The sequence below is a fragment of the Cyrtonyx montezumae genome, unplaced genomic scaffold (genome assembly GCF_038088225.1).
Source record: "Cyrtonyx montezumae isolate F1298 unplaced genomic scaffold, pur_monq_1.0 scaffold_0, whole genome shotgun sequence".
Classification (NCBI taxonomy): Eukaryota; Metazoa; Chordata; class Aves; order Galliformes; family Odontophoridae; genus Cyrtonyx; species Cyrtonyx montezumae.
In genome coordinates this window covers 14002382-14023713 of record NW_027071824.1, presented here as the reverse complement: position 1 = coordinate 14023713, position 21332 = coordinate 14002382, and the positions used below count along the sequence as shown (strand labels likewise).

Here is a 21332-nt window from a genome sequence, read left to right as displayed (position 1 = left end):
TGGTAATATTGTTTTTCAGGCAATGTGCCTGTAAGACTTGTTAATCCAATGCTGTTCTCCAGTTCTGTATTCATAATTGTTGAAAAACAAAACAATGGTTTTTATTTCTGTGAACAGAATTGTTTATAAGATGTTCCACACTGCTTTTACCGTGCTGTGTAGGTTTTGAAGAAGTTACTGCATAGTAGGTATTGAGTTTCTTTTACTGCCTGATCATGGTTACCTCAGAAATCTTCTTTATGCAAAAGCTCAATGTTTTTTTTTTTTCGTCTTCAACAGGAAAGAATGATTCAGAGATAGAGAAGTAATGCTAGATATTGCTTTTCTTGGATTGTTAGTTTTTTTCAAAAGCTCACATGCAAATCACTTCCTCTTGACCTATTGAAACTCTGAAGCATGCGTACTAGTGAAATAATACAATCTACTTTCTTTTTTAATTATCATGTTGGTAGTTAATTGTATATTTTGTGACACCAGCAAGATGGCAATTCAGTGCCAAGTTGTGATGATGTTTTATATTTTTAGTTAATTTTAGTCTCTTCGTTTAAATGCATAATACGTTCGTCTTGGCAAGAATTTTGATAATTTTAGTGATCTCTATTGGCCTATTTATTCTTCCTCCTAAGAGCTGGGGGTGGAGAGGAAAAGAAGGAATAAGAACCACTATGCTTTAAAAGCTCCAATATTTTCTAAGTACTAATCTCGATAGTTTGCATCTAAGCTTTACTTAACGTGCAAAACACAGCAATCTAAATATGGTACTTCTAAACAACTTTTCAAACGTATTTTTAGGCTACCCTTAGTAGTCTTTGAATTACAGTTTGAGATATGAAGCAGTAATATATTTCATGTTTCACTTGTTGCAGAGAGGGAAGAAGTAGTGCCTCAGGAGTTTGGTTTAATGCCCCAAAATATCTGATCCTTGTCTTGCTTGTAAATTTTTGTCGAAATTCTCAGTGCATAAAACATGTTTAATGTAGCTATGAAATTTTATGTATACTGAAATGTGTATCTTATGTACAGTATCTTATTTTTAAGTACATAAATAAAGGTGCAAACTGTGTTTTCATTTCCTGCTTTTCAGGGGATATAATATTCAATGCTCACTATCCTGACCTGCCACCAGATTTTATCTTTGGAGAGGATTCTGAATTTTTGCCAGATCCTTCTGCCTTGCATGTAAGTACTTCAGTTTGAGAACCTTATGGCACAAAATGAGTTTGGCTTTTTTAGCATAACTTCAGCAGCAAGAATTTGCTAACAATGCAGAATAAAGAAAGAAAAAAACAAAAAGCTTTTTTTATGTTGTCATAAGAGTATAAAGAAGTTGTCTTCTAAAGTGATTTATAGTTGAATTCATAAATGTGATTTTATTTTTTAAATGTTTTAATCAAGACCAGATGAGTAGTTACTTGCAATAACCATTGCGGTAGTTATTTATAGTTTTTTGCAGTAACTATTCCAGATTTCTTTAAAAAGGTATCTATTTAATGTCTGACTATCTTAAAAGTTCTCTGTCAGCAAGAAGAACTGAACATCAACTGTGTCCCTTAAAAGTATTTAGATACAGAAAAAGTAGCATAGCGTGTAGTGTTGTCAATTACTCTTTTTTCCCATGATGTAAAGTAAAGTCCAGGTTGTCTGTTGTTGGAACCACAGTATCAAAGTAGGAGCTGTCTTCATACATGGAATAGGTGGGCTAGGGGAGAGGCTCTTCATGTAGTAATCTGCTGTACCTCTCTTGTGCTTACTCCTAGTACAGCAGGGCAGTTGCCTTGGGTATGGGAGCTCCACAAAGCAAGTTCCCTGAGGCTCTCCTGTACTGTTTGATGCTGGGGGACAGGTGTCAGGGTGGAGCAGCCCCACTGTAGTGTCCTTTATGTGTGATGTAACAGTTGCATTTTTTGTTTTTATCTTTATTCACTTCACATTAAGTTATGCTGAGAAATGATATAGTCTTAAAAGAATTAGCATTAATAATTATTCTCAGCATACCTAAGTGGAATTTCATAATGTGAATGTCTTATTTCCTTGCTTCCTCTGATTATTTTCCAGTGAAACTTGCAAACTCTTGGGAAGGAACCATGACACTGTTGAATAGCTATTCAGTTAGGCTTCTTTTAGGAGAGGTTTTACTTTGTATGCCAATTCTAGAATTGTTTTCACAATATTTAATTTACTAGTTGTCTTATTTTTCTCTTTTTCTGTTTTATTGTTTCACGTTATTGTAGTGTCTTGAGAAGTATTAGTAGTACCAACAGTTTCTGCGACTGTTATTAATGGAGGAGAAGCATTTTTTTTAACATTCTTGGAAAAACTGAAACAAATATCTAAGAATAAATGAGATATTAGATGCTCTAAGAGATTTTGGGGCATATTACAGAAGTGTTGTTTGAAGGGAGAAGTTTGCCAAGTGTGATGTGGTGCCTTATTTCTCATGTGAAAAGTTGCTTGTAATACTCATCCGTTGAGAAGCTTGTAAGAATAAAAACATCCTTAGTTTTCTTTCTTTCTTACATGGTTTGTTAATGGTCCATCATTTGGGTGCATCGATTCTCTTCTGCCTAAACACGGAACGTTCTTCCCACTCCGTTCTTTCCAAAACAGCTTGAAGAGCCATTTGCTCCTTGCTGCATAAGATATTAATTAGCCTATTTTAAAATTAAAAAGAGAAGAAAAATAAGTTGGCAGCCCAACAGTTTTTCTTTGGTCATTATGCCTCGCTATAGCATCCACTGTGTTAATGTAATCTTTTTCATAAGGTCCTTGGTCTGTCCCCTCCAGTGCCTCCTGATGCTTTCAGAGCAAGTTATCCCCACTTTGCAACTGTGTCGCACCTTTGTTATTGTATTTGCCTTTTAATATTCAACATAGTTTGCAGACTTGTTTTCTCCAGAATATTACATTAACAGTAACTTGTTTATTATGCTAAGCATTTTAATAATTCCCTTTTCTCCACATGTCTCAGATCTGTTTAATGAAGACGATTTTAATTGAATTTAATGTATTAGGGGACTTTCTTATAGTTAGTGGAAAGGTATGTTAACACTGTAAGTAAAAATATATTAGCATGTTGATCATAATTCAATACTCTTAATCTTGAGCAACCTGCAAGTACTTTTGATGCAACAGTTCCTGGAAATCAAAACAGAATCTACAATTCACAAAAGCATGTAGATAGTATTAAATGAAGGGTAAGTCCACAGTCTCTAAGTAACTCTCTAAGTATATGCAGTGGAATATGTGGGAATTTTGACGTTGTGCCTTCCTGTAGTGCTTTCATCTGCCTGAATGTCTTGTTTGTCAAGCAGAAGTCATCACGTGTTCCATGGCTTGAGTCAGGCCTTATGTTCAACTTGAAATGAGAACCAGGTACTCTAGATTCTTCAAGCTTGTGTGGCTCTGTTAGAGGCTGTTAGGAGGCTTTCCTAATGAAATCTGAATCACATCAGTTACTCTTGCAGTTTTCATAGCCGTAGGCAGACCTTCAAGTTACATTTTCATCTAAATGCTGTAACAGGTGTTCAGTTAAGCAGCTGTTAGTCAGACAGCTAAAACAAGATTCCCGAAGTTCTGCACTTCAAAAAGTAGATGCTGTATGCAAAGACTTGACTTAATTTATTTTTTTTCAGGGAATACCTAAATAGTTGGGCTTGTATTTTAGCAATGAGATGATATACTGAGTGCTCACTGTATACAGATCTAATCAATTCTTTTGTTAAATTGGTATTAAAATCAAGTCAGAATGCCTTTTGAAACTCTGCTTTCCTTCTGTATTTCAGAGAAATATTACAATCAGTTCATTTTGAAACTCAGGCTGAGTCTCAGTAGTTATCCTGCTGGTTGTAAGGTATAATTTGTGTGTATTCTGGGCTCCTAGAATGATGTAGAGATTGGAATTATAGTCAAGGGACTACTATTCCTTTGATTTTAGTTTGTCATACTGTTTCAATTATAATAAGAGTTAAATTCTTTAGGTTGATGATGCCATGCACACTTTAGGCATTATTAGAAATAAATATTTATTTTTCCCTTTTATTAAAAATATCCTTAGCTGTAGTATGTGCTTGATACTCGTGTGTATGGTATGCATAAATAAAATCAGCTTCTCAGAATGTAAATAGAAAAGTTCTTCCCTGCTCTAGTGTTTATGGGTTTTGGATGACATGTATTAAAAATGTATTTTAAAAACAACCTATGATTCACACTGTTCTGATTAAAAATTCAGTTGGCACAAAACAAGATTAGTGATTGTGTACGGATGAGATTAATTTGGAGCTCATTACAATGACGCCAGTTTGAGTAACAAGAATTGTTTGTTATGTTAGCCTAGTTGATTGTTAATGTGAGCCAGTTAATAACTGAAGTGCTTATGCAAAATGTTAACCCCATTTTTCCAGTAATTTTGAAGTATATTCTGTGTGTGAAAGCTAGTGGTTAGGTTAAGGGTTTGTGTTGGTTTTTTTAGCATCCTACTTCAACTAGTCACCCCTGAAAGATTCTGCCCACTCATTGCTATTGAAAAAACTTCCTTAGCTGTACTGGTGATGGAGGCAAGAGGACATGAGTATTTCCTGAGGCCCAGCAAGAGCTGAGCGTGTCCTTGCAGGCTAGTATATGTGGGAATATGAATGTTGCATTCACATGGGAGAGTGTTGCCATCACAGTAATGCAGAGAATGGACCACTGCTGTTCTTATCCCAGAACAAAGCACTAGAAATAGTTTGCCTTTGGCAAATTGCTAATACTGGGTACAGATTTCATTCATGCAGCTAACTGTGCTACTTGAGTATACTAAATGTTATGTGATGCTTCTTGTGTAGAACAATTTTTATTTTAAGTTTTTGTGTTCGGATTACTAGACTCTGTAGTATTTATATATGACTCTAAGATCACTGTCGTAAGGGCTTTATTGCTTCTGTGGCTATGTTCAAAATCTTAATCATGGTTACTGTCGTCTTAGAGGGTGAGCATGTAATAGGTAGTGAAGTGGTTCCTTTAAATATCTTCCCTCTCTCAAATTGTTCTTCATCCACCATCAGGTGCACGAGGCAGATGTTTAACAGCATCAGTTGTCCCTGTGCTTACAGCTGTTAAAAAGCAGTGCTTGTATTAGCTAATACCATGTGAACTACTTTGTTCTATAAAATCCTGGCTGTTGTGGTGTTGGCAGAGATGCAGATGCTTGTTACATGTTTTAATACTGAAAGCCTCTGTAAAGGGAAATGAGCATGATGGTTTCAGGATATTGCTATAAATTTGGGATCTGGGAGATTCGTGGATTTGTGAGGGAAATAAGTGGGTAAGTTTAAACTGATCCCACATTACCACCTCTTCTGCTGCTTGTATTTGGGGTGCTAGTGGAGGATTCCGTTCTTGGATCACTAGCCTACCACTCTTACACTAAAAGCCTTAAATTAACTTGTTTCTAATTGATTGTAAGGATTAAGTGAAACAGAATGTGGGATAGGATGTTCTGTATTTTAAAATAAATTTGTTAATATTTATGGTGCTGAGAGGACTTAGTTACCTTGTATAATTCCCTGTCATTTTCAACTTTCATAAAAACACTGTATATATTTACCTTACTTTCTTTTTCTGAAATTTCAGCATTTCCTGGCACAGCTTATGAAAATTTTCATTCCGTCCAAAAGCGTAAGCAGAAGAGAATATGAGAATATCAAACTAACCACTCTGTTTGAGTTACTTGCAACATCTTAGCTGCCTTTTTTAATTCCTAGCCAATCCATAAATCGATCAGATCTGTATGTTTGGATTCTCATTATTCAATTTTTTGGGAGGAAAATACCTGATTAGTCAGGTAGATTTTGCTAATGTACTCTTGCAAAATTATTACCATTTGTTCTCACTGTGGGGCTTGGTAAGGAAATATTTCCTTTCTTCTTCTTTCTTTTTTCTTTTCTTTTTTTTTTTTCAAACTTCTTTACTTGGTAATGCCATTTTTTCCCTAGAATGCGGAAAATGTAGAATATTAGATTAAAAAAAATAGTATTTTTCTGTCTGGGAAATACTAGTTTAAGAGAATGTTAGGAACATGCATGGCTCATTTGACTGAAGAAAATGTTTTTCTGCTATGCTAGCTTCTGTAAGTATGGTGAGAAATATAATTGTTCAACATTAGCAAGATGAGGGAAAACACTTAATGGCTTCTATTCATACTGTTTTTCAAAACAAATATTGAGTTTCTTCTGTCACAGAGGTCTGACCATCTTTTCCATGGTTGTACAATTAGATGAGCAGGAAGCTTGGACCAGAATGATAAAACTTGTTTAAATCACAATTTAAAGGCTGAAGCAGATATCTAGGCTTGCATTTATTTCAAGATATGTAATTTTGACTTAGACTTGAGCTCAAAGTATTGGCCACTTTAGTTTCTGGAGGCAATCTAATTTCTTAGGTAGGACAATATGGCTAAGCATGCTCATGTATTTACATAATATAACATATCTTCTTTTCAGAAAATAAAGATCTTGCTAGTGGTAAAGGGGTTACAATTAATTCTAGTTTATTTCAGTGATTTTCAGGTCACTGTCTGTTTAAAACAGCAGTACAAAGGTGGTGTCCAGAGCTGAATGTATGAAAGCAGAGTGTCATTTATTTGAATGTTAGAGTAAAATAATAGTTTTGATATGGTAATTCTTTTAATAACAACCATGAAACTGTTAAAATCAATGTAGTTACATCTTTATTTTGCTTCACTTAATTGAAGTGTAAACGTAGTTGAATTGAACAATGTCATAGTAAGATTTGGAAGGAAAAAAAAGTTACTATTAGTGAAGCTGGCAAAAAATAAAGGGTTCTGGCCCTGGTGTGTAATATTACTGGCACCATACACTCCACTTCCTCACAAGATCTCCAGAACATAAGAAATGTCTTGGCTTGAAGGCAACAGCTTGTTAGCTTTCTAGAAACACATTCACAAGGTTTTCTTTTTTCAGAAGGAGAAAAAAAAATCAAATCTAGCACAATCTTCCTGAATTGAGAGCACATTTAAATTCAACGTGATATGCCTGTTGAACTGAAGTTGTTGAGCCATGATAATTTATTTTTCTGGAGAGAAATTTGGCCAGTGCTTAGAAATATGTAAGCAGAAAAGACTTTTAAATTATCTCATTGCAGAAAGTCATTGATAAATAAATATTCTCTCTGATAATGCTGATGGAGATTTGATTAAGTCCTAGGCTGTGAATTCTGATAAAACTTAGAATTGTTGGGTATTCTGTTTTTTGTTTTTAAACCAATGGGAATAGCTTAAGTTTGGAAGCCTGCAGGTACTTTCCTTCACAAGATACTGCTGAGGCAAAGAAATGTCCTCACATACAGACAAGTTCTTTATTAATTTCCCCACACAGAGGAGGGCTCAAGGTATGTTTTCTTAGCTTTTCACTGGTCTGAGTTTCTGCTTATGCTTGTTTCAAAATCCCTCTGCTTTACTTGCTGTTTACTTGCTTGTATGCCTGTGTTTCTTCCCTGTCTTCCATCTCGGTGCCTCAGGCATTTATATATATATATATATGTATATAAAATACTTATAATGATCTTTTAAATAAATAAATACAGAAGTATATTTCTGATGTGGTTAAAATCTTGTTTGTGGTATTATTGTTCTTAAAATTTTACATGATTCTTTCAATTTGTCTGTCTTTCTGGAGGTGCAGCTTCCACTTGCTTAAAGGAGACGATCGTTTTTCTTATACTGCTTTTCGAGAAGCCATCACTAGTTTTGCATTTGTTTGTCCAGGGTAGTAGCAAAAGAAGTGGTACTTTGGAATTGTTTTTTTGAGGGACTGTAATTTTCAAGTTCATATACGTTCTCTTGTAGTGCAAATGTGGAAGTAAAATTCAAATACTCGAAGTTGGCTTGGCTACTGAAACCCACACTGTGATGTATTGATTTTGATTTATGGAATTTTGAGAGAGAAAAATGGTTAGAAGGAAACAGTTTTCTATATGCCACCCAAAAGTAAAAGCTTAAGGGATGTCAGAAGGCCAGGCCAAACATATTATCTGTGAAGTTTCTACCTCCCTGCTGTAGCTAAAATTACTGGTTTTGACAGGAAGGAAAAAGCCCAAGAACTGATAAGAATGAAATAGTGGCTGTTAAATAGGGATTCTTGAGGTACCGCATTAATACTGAGACAGTGATCTGTTTTCTGATACACTGAGGGTCTCAGAAGCCTGTTTGTGCTGCCATCCATACATGATGAGCAGGTCTGTAGGTAAAAGATATGCATGCATATGTCTTGTTTTAAAATTAGTTTTTTCTTGTGCTTTGTTCTTTTACTTGCTGTGCTGGTTAGACATGTGCATCTCTGGTAACAGATTCCCAAGGCAAAAAAAGGCTGTGAGCTCACTTGGTTTAGCTAATGATTAATGCACTGGATTTCCTATCCCAGGATCTGTGTTTTGAGGGAACTAAGAAATTCCTTCTCAGGACAGGTAGAGGTACAGGCTGCGGGATCTAGAAAGGGACAGATTTTGCTCTAATCTCTTAACAAAAATAGGACAAGAAATATCTTGCATGCCAAGTCTTTATAAGAATAATTACATAATATTGTTCTCTCTCTCTGAGTGATGGTAGGAAGTAGTTCTTGAGCATCTGAGTATCTTGTAAGAGCTCTGTGGGAGAAACAGCCAGACTTTTTCAGGAGGAGTACACAACTAAAAATGCTCTTCTGGGCTCAGAGTTGCAGTTTCTACATCTCCAGACCAACGCTAATATACACAGATCAGCTATCTAAGCTACTCCCTCAGCAAGGCCTAGGAATGATTTGTAGTAACCTTTAGAACTTGCGTGCTCTTCTGTTTCTGGTGAATGATACTTCAGAGAAAGTGGTGCTTTTATTCTCAGAGAATGCAGAAAAGTGTTCCGTGTGTCCAAAATACTGGGTTTTATTTTGGAGCTGCGTTGCACATGTAATTACTAATCAACACTGTCTAACTCTGAGGAAAAAAACTTTGGTATACAAAATTTCTGATTCTTTTCCAAAATCAGAATTAAGGTTTTAATATTCTGCTCGTGTTGTTAACTTGGTCTGTATTTTCATGGTAATTCAAGGCCTTTGGGTATTTGAAATTTTGGCTAAGCATTTATAGACCAGTATAGTTTGCACATGCAGTTTTTACAGCCTCTCACTTAACTTGGGATAGTTGGTATTTTCTTTTTTGCTTAATGCAAACTCTTTATTGGTTGTACACGTGAGCTAGGAGAGCGCAGAAGGCCTATAATTTCTTTTGTAGTATTTACCATGACAGATGTGCTCCTGAGTTGAATTGTTTTCATGACTTGTTAAGTCTTCGATGTTTACTTATGCCCAAAAATGATCATTTCAGGAGTGTTGCTCCAGAACATTTTACCAGTGGTGCTTTGTGGAAGGAAGATAAGAAGAACCTGTGAAAATAAGATGACAAGAAGATGGCGTGTAGGTTTGCAGTGATTGATTTGAAGCTGCAGCCTGTAGGATGTTTAAGTGCTGGCTGCTAAGAAGCTGAAGCCTGTAAAGTTGTTGTAACACTCCAGCCCTGCAAACACTGTGAAAATTATCTGTTGATAAAAAGGTATGAGCATATGGCAGATAATTATCCTGAGCCTTTTCCTGTGAGTAGTTTCCCCGTGGTGGTCCATGAAAACTGTAGCAGAGCAGAAACTGGAACCAGATTTCCCCATTTCTAGACTGTAATACTGTAACCAATGGACCAGTATCTCTTCTGTAATTACATGCAGCTTGAGTGCTGATATCACAGTGTGGTCTTTCTCATTTCAGGTAAAAACTTACATGAGTTCTGCTTTTAAGCCATTGTAGGATATAAGATTTATGTAGTGTTCACATATAAACAAAATGGAAATCTGTACTTAGATTATTTTTTATGATAATTGTAGAGGGGAAAACTGTAGAAATGCATTACCACTCTTACAGGCCTGGGAGGTTTTGTTTACTGACATTTTCTTGTGAATCTTGATTTCTTGCTTAGAAATATAAAAGTACACTAACTTAAAATAAGATCTTGCTGTTGTTTCCTGTAGTATAGCCAGGAAAAACAGTTACAATCTGTCTTCTTTAAAATCACATTCCTGGAAGAAATTCTGGCAACCTGGATATTTAAACACATTTCAAAGAAAAACAACTTCAGATCAATTAGAAATTGTTAGCATATTTTCTTTCTGATATTGTAGGATTACAGTGTTCTGCAGACATTGCCTGATGTTATGAAATAAGCAGTAACCCGTACAGAGGCTATGAATTAGCTTCTTTTATAGCAGTATTTGCTTTATGTTCTGAAAAAAGGGGGAATAGATAATCACTGACACTTGAGTAATTTGCAATGGTTCTTGATTTGGTTTTTGGAGGGATAAAGGAAAGACTGCAAAGCACAAAATGTTCCAGAAGAAAATTTACGTGTGTTTTCTTTGCCAAAATTTGAATATTGTGGCTGCTTTGAAAAGCTAAATTTTGCATCACTTTCCTAGAAGGGATGAAAAGCTGCTTTGTAGGTTTTCACTTGTTTCACCTCTAAGAAGATGTCATTAGAAGTGATATGGTCTGGCTGCAAGTTTTCTTTGTCTCTTTTTTGAAATCCAGTAGGTATCGCTATTTATTTAAATAAATTGCTGTTGAAATGGCTTAAATTTTGTTCTCTGTGGGTGGCCTTGTAATATCTTTACTTTGCCTCTTTATATACAATTTAAGTAAATTGATTTTCTCAACATTTTGGTCTTATCTGATGGTCCAAAAACCTTTCTCTGTCAAACTGATCGCTTTTTTATGCAGTCAGCTTCTGTCAAGAGACAGGATTAAGAGTGAGGGAGTTTGAAGATGGACTTTGATCCCCAGCAAAATCTCTGGGATTTTCTTCCTAGTAAAATGTATTCTGTTTAGTGAGCTTGTTTAAATTAAGATCTGGCAGATCTTCAGAACAAATCTGAATCACTTTCAGTTTCGCTAATGTAGACATTGGTTAGTGAATGCCTATAGTGTGTTAGTCTCTATATATAATAGCTGAATTCCATTTATATTGCTGTACAATGCATGTGAGATTGAGGGCAAAAGCAGTATGTGTGCATGTTAGTAGAAATCACTCTGAAGTCTAAATCACAGGATTGTAGGGGTTGGAAAGGACCTCTAGAGATCAAGTCCAACTCCCCTGCCAAAGCAGGCTTCCTACACCAGGTTAATATCTAATTTCTCAAAAAACCTCTTCCTGTACTTTAGTCTACTAATGAAGAAAGTTAGCAATTGCAGTGGATGCTTCTGTGACAATAGAATATCGACATCCTTACGGTGAGTTGCTGATGGACAGATGGTAATCAGTGGCCAGCTTCACTATGACCGTTGCTACCTGGGTGCACAGTGAAGTTTCTGGGATCTCTTCTCTATCATATGGAAGGTGGAACACACATACATTTCCTGTAGAGCAGCTTAGTCCTGCTATTTAGAATTAATTCACTAATTGGAAGAATGAGAAATAGCCAGCCATCACAGCTTAACCTTGCCAGGTTTCTGTCTTCATAAAAAATGTTGTTTTCTCATGCTACTGACCTGCTACTGAACTAAACAGCTCAAGGTGAGGTAACAGTTTAACTTCTTAGAAAATCAAAGTTACACAAGTTGCATTACGGCAACAGGAAAGCTGGTTAAAAGTTTTAAATTAAAATTCAAATTGTGGAGTTGCATCTACTTATAGTGGAGGTCATAGACAGAAGCATGAGCAGTGCCTAAACAGAAGAGAATTGTTCAACTGAGCCTCCTTCCACGGGCTCAGCAAATAAGAGACAAATTCTTCCATGATATACTGAAAAAATGGCACTAACTTTAAAATGGTTGTAACCATTCCAAGATGTGCATCTAAGCCTTCATGGGCATGAACACAGAACTAGTTGTGGATGCACAGTTGGAGTTGATTCATAGTTGTATATTGTTTTACAGTGGGCCACAAATTTGCACTGCGGAGTTCCTTTAAAAATATCTCTTGGCAAACTGGACAAGGAATTGGATCCAAGTCTGGATTTCTTTATTTTAAATGCATTACTGATTGTTCTGTAAAATTTGATTAGCTCTCTGAAAAGCCTGCAGAAATCTCATTTCAAATTAGAAAAGATGTATTGAATGATATATCTAAGTTAGGATACTGTCAGTGTGCTTACTTTTTGGATATAGCATTCATTTTTATTGCATTTTGATAGCAGTGTCTTGTAAAAAAAAAAATTAATTTATTTTTAGCTGATTTGAACATGTACATTTTGTCAGAGACAAAACTAAAGGTCCTGGTGAGTAAGACAGAAGGCAATTCAGACAGAAGCCGTGGAAAGCAACATGTATTCTGCCACATACATATTTGAAGGGTGTTTATTTAATTGGGTTTTTCATACCTGCCAGGCTTCAGCAGTCTGACCGTAGCAAACGTGTATGTCTGTGTTTCCAGGATTTTTCTGAAGTGATAACAATTAAACCTCTTAAAATTTATGCTCTGAATGTGCATATTCAAAATTATGCAATTCTTTGTGGCAAAACTTCGAGCCATAGAGCACAGAAACACTGGAAGCTCATTTTGTTCTTCCTGTGCTTTAAGTACTTTAAAATACTGTTTTGTGCATAAACTATGCTGGCCAGGGTAGGAAAACAAGCAAAAATCAGAAAATAAAGGAAGCAGACTGCTATTCCCTCCTTTTTTTTTTTTTTTCTTCTGAAGTCTTTAGTTTAAGATTTTACTTAAAACAGCTTCCAAGAGCTACTTGTGTATGCAATGCTACGTTGCTAAAAAAAAAATAGTATTTAGAACATCTTTAAAGGAAGGAGTCAATTTACTGTTGCAGGAGCACATTGAATTATGTGACAAATCTTTGCATGTTCTCAGAGGATTCATTACAGTGCTGAAACTGTAGTGATTAGAACAGTCTACATGGGATCAGCTTGATAAATATCAAATTCTGCTCCTGTTACTTCTCCTTTTGTGCTATGGATAGTTGCTGTCTATGTCTTTGATTTTGAAAGTATAGGAAGTTTAAAGAAGGTACTTGTATGAAACTTTGAAAAAGCAGTATAGCATGTATTTTTGACATACTGTGGAAATTGAATAATAGTAAAATGGTTAAAAAATACTTTCAGATAAGTGAGCAGTGCTTAGGGCAGATAACACTGCAGGTTAGATAAAAAGAGATTTCATATATAGATAAGTTTTGATTTACAAAAGTTATACATTTAAGTTTTCTGAAAAGAGCAACGTTTCTGAAAAGGTAACAAAATGACCAGAGAGGTAATGGCCAATAGCTCTCACACTGACCAAAATAATGTGCATTTAAATCAGAACTTGTCAGGGATAATTTGTGCACTTTCTGTATATTTACTGTTGCATCAGCGAGAATGCATTGGAATTGGTGTTTGTACTCAGTGGATTTTAGTTACGTTCATATAACTTGTACTTAGTTTAACTCCTTAGCTGCTGAATGAAGGGTATTTAGTAAAGATCCTAGAATCACATAATTCATTTTGATTCCTTCAGCTGTAAAGAGTAAGCACTGTTTTAATGCAGTGTTCTCAAATTCTTTGAAGAGAGCAGTACAACAGTTCCACACAGGACAAATGACAATAGATTTCCTCTTAATCTTTTTTTGTTCTGTAGTGTAATATTATTTAAAACAACAAAAGGTGCGGTTGAATTTAGGTCAGTTATTAAGATATTGTTGGTCATTTCCTTTGACAGAACATTTCTATTGTGTTAGAGCAATGTCATTAGGAGGAAAGGTTATTCTCACTTGTCTGGCTGATATCAATACATACTGGCATATTACATCCTCTGGCTTTCTGGAAATGCTTTATTTGAGCAGGAGCTTGGGAACAGGAAATTTAAGGTTATACACAGTCTGGTTTTAGACTGTATGATACAAAATGTGTTTCCTAGAAGACACTATCTACCTTACAGTTTTTCTCTAGTGTTTTGTAGAAATGAATAAGCTTAAATGGTTTCACGTTGGGAATGAATTTTTATCAAGCTTTATACAGAAGAAAGGTAAGAACAAGGCTTTCAGTCACTCGTTATGGATGTGAGGAGCTTACAGGAGCCTCATTGCTATTTCACTCATTCACCAGTTTCGTTTGTAATATACTTTTTGAATTACAGTTATGCAGATATTCCCATTCTGTAGTAAACTTGCTGTCCAGGAGGAAATGATAGTATTATTTTGTAGATTAGAGTTGTTTCTTTATAAGTGATGATACTGAAAGTGAGAAGGCTGTTTTGATAATATCTTAATATATTTGGCTTCAGAAAAAACAATTACAGAGTTGTGGAAAGAGAAAGGAAGTATTGTCATCATGTGTGTATACTGAAGTCCATACAAAACCAATCCAAAGGGTTACACTGAAGTCAAGATAGGAATAACTATAAGCCTTTTGAAATTAAATAGCTGATGATCAGAGTTTAGTTTACAAGTAGTTTCTGTTGTAGGGCTGAAGGTGGGGAGTGAAAAGTATCAGAAGATAAAACCTGCAGCTCTTTCTTTTCAGATAAGTAGCTTTAGTCTTTGCTGGAAAGAATTCTCTGTTCCAGTTTATTATCTTTTGTAAACCACTTCACATAGTTGCAGAGGAGCTGGGACTGGAAAGAGCCTACTCAGACAAGTGGTTGTCTAATACCATGTCCTTTTGGGTTTTATGTATATCCAGGACTCAACAAGCTCTCTGTGCAACCTATTCCACTTGTGTTTATCAATTCCACTGATATACAAGAAATGAATAGCTTTTATATTTTAATATAAATTTAATTTTTAATATAAATGCATTTTTATCCAGTGTCATTCATGAAGTTATAGTCAAAGCTTCATGACATATGGCCTGAACTTATATCAAGACCCATTGAGAGTCTAAGTACAAAGCGTATGGCATTTCAGAGTTGTCTTGTGGTTTTTATATCAGAACTGTCTCATTGTCCTGTTGGTATGGAATACAGGATGAGCTCTCATTTGACATTAACATGGTCAATCAGAGGCAGGCATGTACACTGATGGTGTTAGATATGGCTTGTAACACAAAACCTTCCCAGCTAAATCTTACTTTTTGGAGGAGACTGGACTAAATGAGTTTAGCGTGGTTACACTGAGATGAGTGATTGTGACTGTGCTACTGACACAGTAACTTTCAAATGTGTTAAAGATTATTTCTTTTACTTGTGTTTCTTGATATATGATCAACTTGTAATAAGTCTGCCAGGGAGATGGAAGAGATTTCTGTATGGATGTCATATGTGTTAAGAGAATGAATAATGGCAGTGAAGAGACAGTCCAAGTGAAGTAGAGCACAAGGTTGAGTCAGTTTGCCATGTCACTGTCAATACAATTTGAGTAATTAGTTTCTGTTGTTAGTGTCAGTTTGACACAGTCACTTGGCTGTTATTTTGAGTCAGATACTGTTCAGTGTTGTACTTATGCTTATCCCTGTACATTTCATATCAGTTTTTAATTTTTTGAATTCAGACTTTTCAAGTCCCCCAATGCAGCAGTGAATTCTGGGGAAGAAAGAAATAGTGACTTGAGCCTATCTGTGCCTAGTAGTAACTCCATTATCTGTTTTGTGGTAGGTCACTGTATGGGCTTTTATTTCACATTAAAGTCTGCTTTTGCTGTGTAACCTATTTCCCTTCCAAAGTGTGATATAACCTTTGCATTTAATAGTAAGATTTAATGTTAAGCTCTGACACCAAACTTCCAAATGTGCCTTTAACTTTGATTTCAGTATGGAGGGGGAAATGCTTATCTTTCTACTACTGGAAATGAATTCAGTCTCTGTTCTTTTAAAATTCAACAGAATTTGGCTTCTTGGAATCCTTCAAATCCTGAATGTCTCCTGCTTGTTGTGAAAGAGCTTGTGCAGCAGTATCATCAATTTCAGTGCAGCCGATTACGTGAGAGCTCACGTCTCATGTTTGAATACCAGACTTTACTTGAAGAACCGCAGTATGGAGAGAATATGGAAATCTACGCTGGCAAAAAAAATAACTGGGTAAGCTGATAAGAATATTGCTGCTAAAAAGCTCTTAGTGGTCCTTTAATTTTAGTAAATGATAATTCTTGGTTTAGAAAATCAGGTTGTTTGTGTGCACCTCCTTGCTTCATTTCCTATGAACAAAACTTATTTGACTCAGCTTTCTTTCTGTACTCCCTGTTTTGTTCTTTGCAGTCATTTCATTGCCTTGTATTAACTAGACTTTGGGGTCTAACACTTCAAGCTAGTGTTAGTTCATCGGGTTTATGGGTGAACTGATAAATTCTTGAAAAGCCTGTGCAGTATTTACAGGACACAGTATCTGGAACTTTGATCTCTGTGAAGATTTTAGATGCAGAATAACTGGATTGATATGACACCCTGCTCAGGAAAATCAGCCCTACTTAGAACTAGGATGTATTAGTGTGGTTCTAGGTTGAAGGTGAGCTGATTTAGCTAGTAGCTGCAGTTGCCTGTACCTCATTGCAGCTTATCTGAGATGAGATGAGTTGTTCCAGGAACCTGAGTAGGTGGAAAAAAAAGGACTAATTTCCTACAGAAGGATAGAAGAAGGTGGGATAGGCTAGAGCAGTGTCTTCACATGACAATCAGACATTAAACTGGTTTACTGGCTTATCCATTTCCTGAAATTTCAACCTTTGCCTGGGCAATGTGCCATGCCGCCTCAACTTTCTTTCTGAGGTTGTTGGCAATGTAAGCATTTGGATCAGTGTGCAAGTTAACTTTTTTATTAACTCTGCCATTTTCCCCATTAATAGTGTTTTTATCACTGGAATTGTGGAGTAAGTTATATCAAGAAAAGCATAATAGTGTTTATGCTGAACATGTACCCAACTTACTTTCAGCAGCAGTGTAATCTTGACATGTATTATTCTTGAGAAGCAGTATCTTATGAAATAGATGTGCTCTGGAAATGGAATTCCAGCATTTGTTTTATCAAAGCCTAGAATTCCCCTTTGTCACTTTTGTTGTTTTCGAGTGAGAGATGACATGAGGATTTAAAAGTCACCACACCTGAATTCAACTGTTTTTCTTGAGGGAAATCATGTAGGCAATTTTTCATTTTAAAGCAAGTAAAATTATCTTTATTAGAGAATTTCAGATCTCTGTTTCTAAATCAATATCTTTATTCTTAAATGTTGTTTTTTGTAGCTGGCATCACAAGCAACTTGCCACATCTGTAAATATCATCAGACGGTTTTGATGAAATGCTCTCTGTACCATATTCAGATTTTATCATCACTTTTGTCAGCTGCCAGAGTTATAATGAAGATTGTAGAAAACGTTTTTTTTCTTCAGTAGACACAGTTTTTCCATAAGAAATCTTTGGATTCTTTCCCCAGTCCTTGATGATTTGAAATGTTATCTTAATTTAGTGTTGAAATGTTATTTAAATTTAAAATATTCATATAAAATAAAGATATTTTGTGGCAAATCCTTTCAATTAGTTCAAAGCTATGTGAGGTTTCTGTAGCATGTGCTTTGTTTTCAAAGTTTATATTCTATATCAAGAAGATCTCAAGGGTCTTATTTGGAAATTCTGTGAACATTGTGCCTGCATTATGGAGGCTTCTTTGTGAGTGTCTGGGAACGCAAAACTATGAAACTAATCTTTGTGGTTCCCCTTCATATCCTTTGCAATTCTCTTGCTAGTCTTCATAATTGATGCAATAGCAGTGTCTCTCCCCAAATCAAGAGGTAACTGTGTTACCTCCCCTTGTCTAGAACTCATGTTTTGCTGTCTCTAATGAATTGATAGTGGCTCAACAGACTTGTAAAATAGTCATCTATGAATGCACATTGCACAGTGTTATGCAAGTAATTATCTTATGTCCATTAATTAATAAATATATTCTAAAAAGTAAAATAGAGGAGGCCTGAGATAAGTGTTGTGCCCCAAAATGGAACAGAAATTTGCTTTTGTACGTTTGTACTGGTATGTCTGGTCTCCTGAAGTGATCTCCAAGATCTGTGACAGTGATAAACTGTTATTTAGTGTGGTAGCTTCATGTTGGCAGAGTTCCATCTGATACAGATGCTCATTAACTACCTGAATCTAATCTCTCTGTGTTATGGCCAGAAGTACGTCTGACTTCACCATATGCTGCCTGTCAGCAGCTGGCAAGGTATGGGTAGTTGAGCAATGCTCTTTGTGGGTCCAGAACCTCTCTGGGAGGTTGCAACACAGTCTTGATTGAATGACAAAAGATCTGGCCTGCAAGCCCTTATGTGCTTTCATGCCACAGTGCAGCTGATGGTTTGATCAAAGGCCAGTTATCTTTTCAGTGTTCACCTGCAGTTCATCAGACTTGGTCTTTAGCTAGAAATCACTTTCTAGATTTTCTGGCAAATGTTGTATGACATCTATTTTGGAAATAAGATCCAGACAAGAATCACTGTCTATAATATCAATTTTGGTCTTATGAAAAACCAAGTGCCCCAACTAATGTCAAAACAGTATTTGTACTGCATGCACAAGAAGTCACTGACTTGCTTCTATAAGTTGTTGCTGCTGCATTTCGTAGAAATTATAGTTCTGTTATTTCAGGTGTCTTCTAGGCTTCTGCCTGCCTTAAGTCATAGCTGTGACTGCAAAAAAGATGACTGTTTAAATGTAATAATATATTTAAATTCAAACTTCTAATTGTGAGAATTGTGGTGTACAAAATTTGTACAGTTCTTTAAGGTTGTTTACTGCAAGTTTCTTGTTACAGCATTTTTCTTGTTCGTTTCTTTGGCAAGACATTTAAAATGTTTTCTGTAGCTCAATTTCTATTTTCAGGGAATAATGAAGTAGTACATGTATGTTACTGTGGCAGAACAAATAACGGAATGTTCACACAGCTTTGAATTGTCCCTTTGCCTCTTAAAATGAGTCATATTTAGGAAAAATGCACGTCATCATACAAATAAATAGCATATATATGCAAAAATAAGGCAGTGTTAGAACTGAAAAGAGGATCTTGTCTCAAGATTCTGCACTGAGTTGCTTTTTGCACAGCTAAGTCAATGTAACAAATATAGCTGCTCTATGGCTACTTTATTGAATTCCCAAAAAAGGATGGCAGAAAATTAATGCGGGGGAAATCAGACATTTGTTTTTTCAAAAAAAGCCAACTTTATTGCTTCATAACCAGGTGGACAAAGTCTGGTTTTTAGGAAATGTATGAAACAGAAAGGAAATCCTTTCCATTTCCTTTTCATACGCTTTACGCATAAAAACCATCAATGTGCAGGCAACGCTTGGCAAATTTTCAGTAAACAGTTGTCTAGGTGTTAAGAATCACATATTTCTGAAAAGCAATGACAGAAAGCATTCTAGCTCAGTTCTCTGGTCTATGTTGAGGACATTTCTGATCCATTCTTATGTTTCTCAACTCTTCTTCTGTTATGTATATTTTTGATGCTTGTGAAGATGTATGTATTTTGTCTCTATGCTCTCAAAACTTTGTCATTTGCTTTCAGTCAGTTTGCAGGTCTCACTGAACCAGAAATAAGTGCAAACAAGGCAAATCTAAGTTTAGACCCTAAGTGTAGTCAAATTTTTGTCATGTACATTGTTGCATTCTGTTTGTTATTGTTAACATATTGGCAGTGATGTTTTATGGTCTTAGACTGTATAATGCCTGTGGAATCTGTAAATTATTTCTTTTAATCTTCAGTAATTTCATTGAGAAATGCTCTTTTCAACCTCATCCCTTCTGTTTGGTATTAGCTCTTGTGCATTTTCTGGTTAATATTTCATCCTCAGAACATTTAACTTGTAGTTCTTCTTCAGACTCATCAGTCTTCTGTTTTTTCCACAGACTGGTGAATTCTCAGCTCGCTTCCTCTTGAAATTGCCTGTAGATTTCAGCAATATTCCTACGTATCTTCTCAAGGTAAAATGAATGTCTAAGTTGACAGTATTTGTTGAGAGAATATGAATTATTGAAATGTTCTTAATAACTATTTTGACATTCCTGCCCTCCTTCTCTCCAAGAGATTGAAAGTGCACCATTTTCAAACCTAATTGGATTATATTTTGGAAATATGGTGTTAAACATACTGTTGTTTGGCATTCTGCTGTAACTTTTATTTGTGACTCTGAAGAACTTTGTAGAAGATTGCATGGAATACCTGTGCTATCTGGCATTTTTAATGAACAGTCAAATTGCACCAGTGATCTCAATTGTAGAAGCAGAAAAATAAACTAAATATGCCATTTCTTAACAGGGATTGAAAACAAATGCTTATGACAAAATCTGAAGGTATTGGTGCCTACTTTGGTTCATTTGTTTACAAAAAACGCTGATTTGAAAAGACACTTTACCTAGTTTTAACAAGGATCTGTATGGCAATGGAATTTTGGTGCTTGTTAGAAGAAAAGGTATTTCTCTGTTTGCTAGTAAGGGGAAAAAAGAATTGTGACAAACTACTAACATGAATAATTTGAAATGAGTGGTTTTCACAGCAGGTGGACAATCGCTCTTTCAAGCAGTTACTGTAGAAGCTCATCATAAGGTCAATGTTATTATATTCAGAGAAAACAGTGAGAGATCTGTCTATTATTAACATTTGAATAAAGTGCCCGAACAAGGTTTGATTCAGCTAATGTTAGCAGCACATACCTTTTTTTAAACTGCATGTCTGACTCCTCAACTTTTTACTTTTAGATATTTGGAAAGGAAAACAGATACCTAATATTTAGCAACTAATGCACAGAGAAAAAATGTCTGTGTAGATCCTGTTAGCTTATCTTCATCTTTTTGTTAGAAGTCTTCAAGTATTATTAGCTCACAGTTGCAAGTGTGAATCTTCGGTGGTTGTCCAAGTAATATGTCCTGAACTAAAAAAACCCATGAAAATAAAAACAGACACAACTGTAATCTAACTGAAATTCTGTAGTGTGAGGTCAGTATCCTGTGATCTCTAACTTCTGCAGAAAACAAACTATTTGGGTAATTACCTGTTCCTGATTTTCTCATGAGCCTCCAAAGATTTCCAGTTTCTCTCTGTGTACGTTGTAGCAGCCCTGGCAGCTTTTGTCATTCATTAGGGCCTTCTCTACTCACTTGATGGGGACTGTCAGATTTAGAAGGATGCAGCAGCAGTTCACCTGGGCTGTAGCATATTCATTTTCAAATTCTGAAAACCCTGTGGAAAAAAGGAGGCCGTGAATAGCTAACACAGACTGTGCTGTCTGCTCCTGCCTGAGGACTGGAGTGTCATATTTTCCAGGAACATTTCAAAATTGGTGAAAAATTTCAGGATCTGTGGAGTCAGTGAATTCCCTGTGGGTTTGTTTACTGAGCTGTCCTTCCCCTCTGTTCAGCC

At 35.7% G+C, this 21332-nt stretch overlaps 1 protein-coding gene across 3 annotated transcripts in view; it reads left to right on the top strand.

The window, feature by feature from the left end:
• BABAM2 (BRISC and BRCA1 A complex member 2) overlaps positions 1–21332 on the top strand; it is a 155302-nt gene that overhangs the window by 27514 nt on the left and 106456 nt on the right. For all 3 annotated transcript variants that reach the window (XM_065755098.1, XM_065755115.1, XM_065755106.1), the window contains 3 exons: positions 1085–1179; positions 15819–16013; positions 19823–19897. In XM_065755098.1, coding sequence (XP_065611170.1) covers positions 1085–1179; positions 15819–16013; positions 19823–19897 — 365 coding nt within the window. The remainder of the gene's footprint in view (positions 1–1084; positions 1180–15818; positions 16014–19822; positions 19898–21332) is intronic.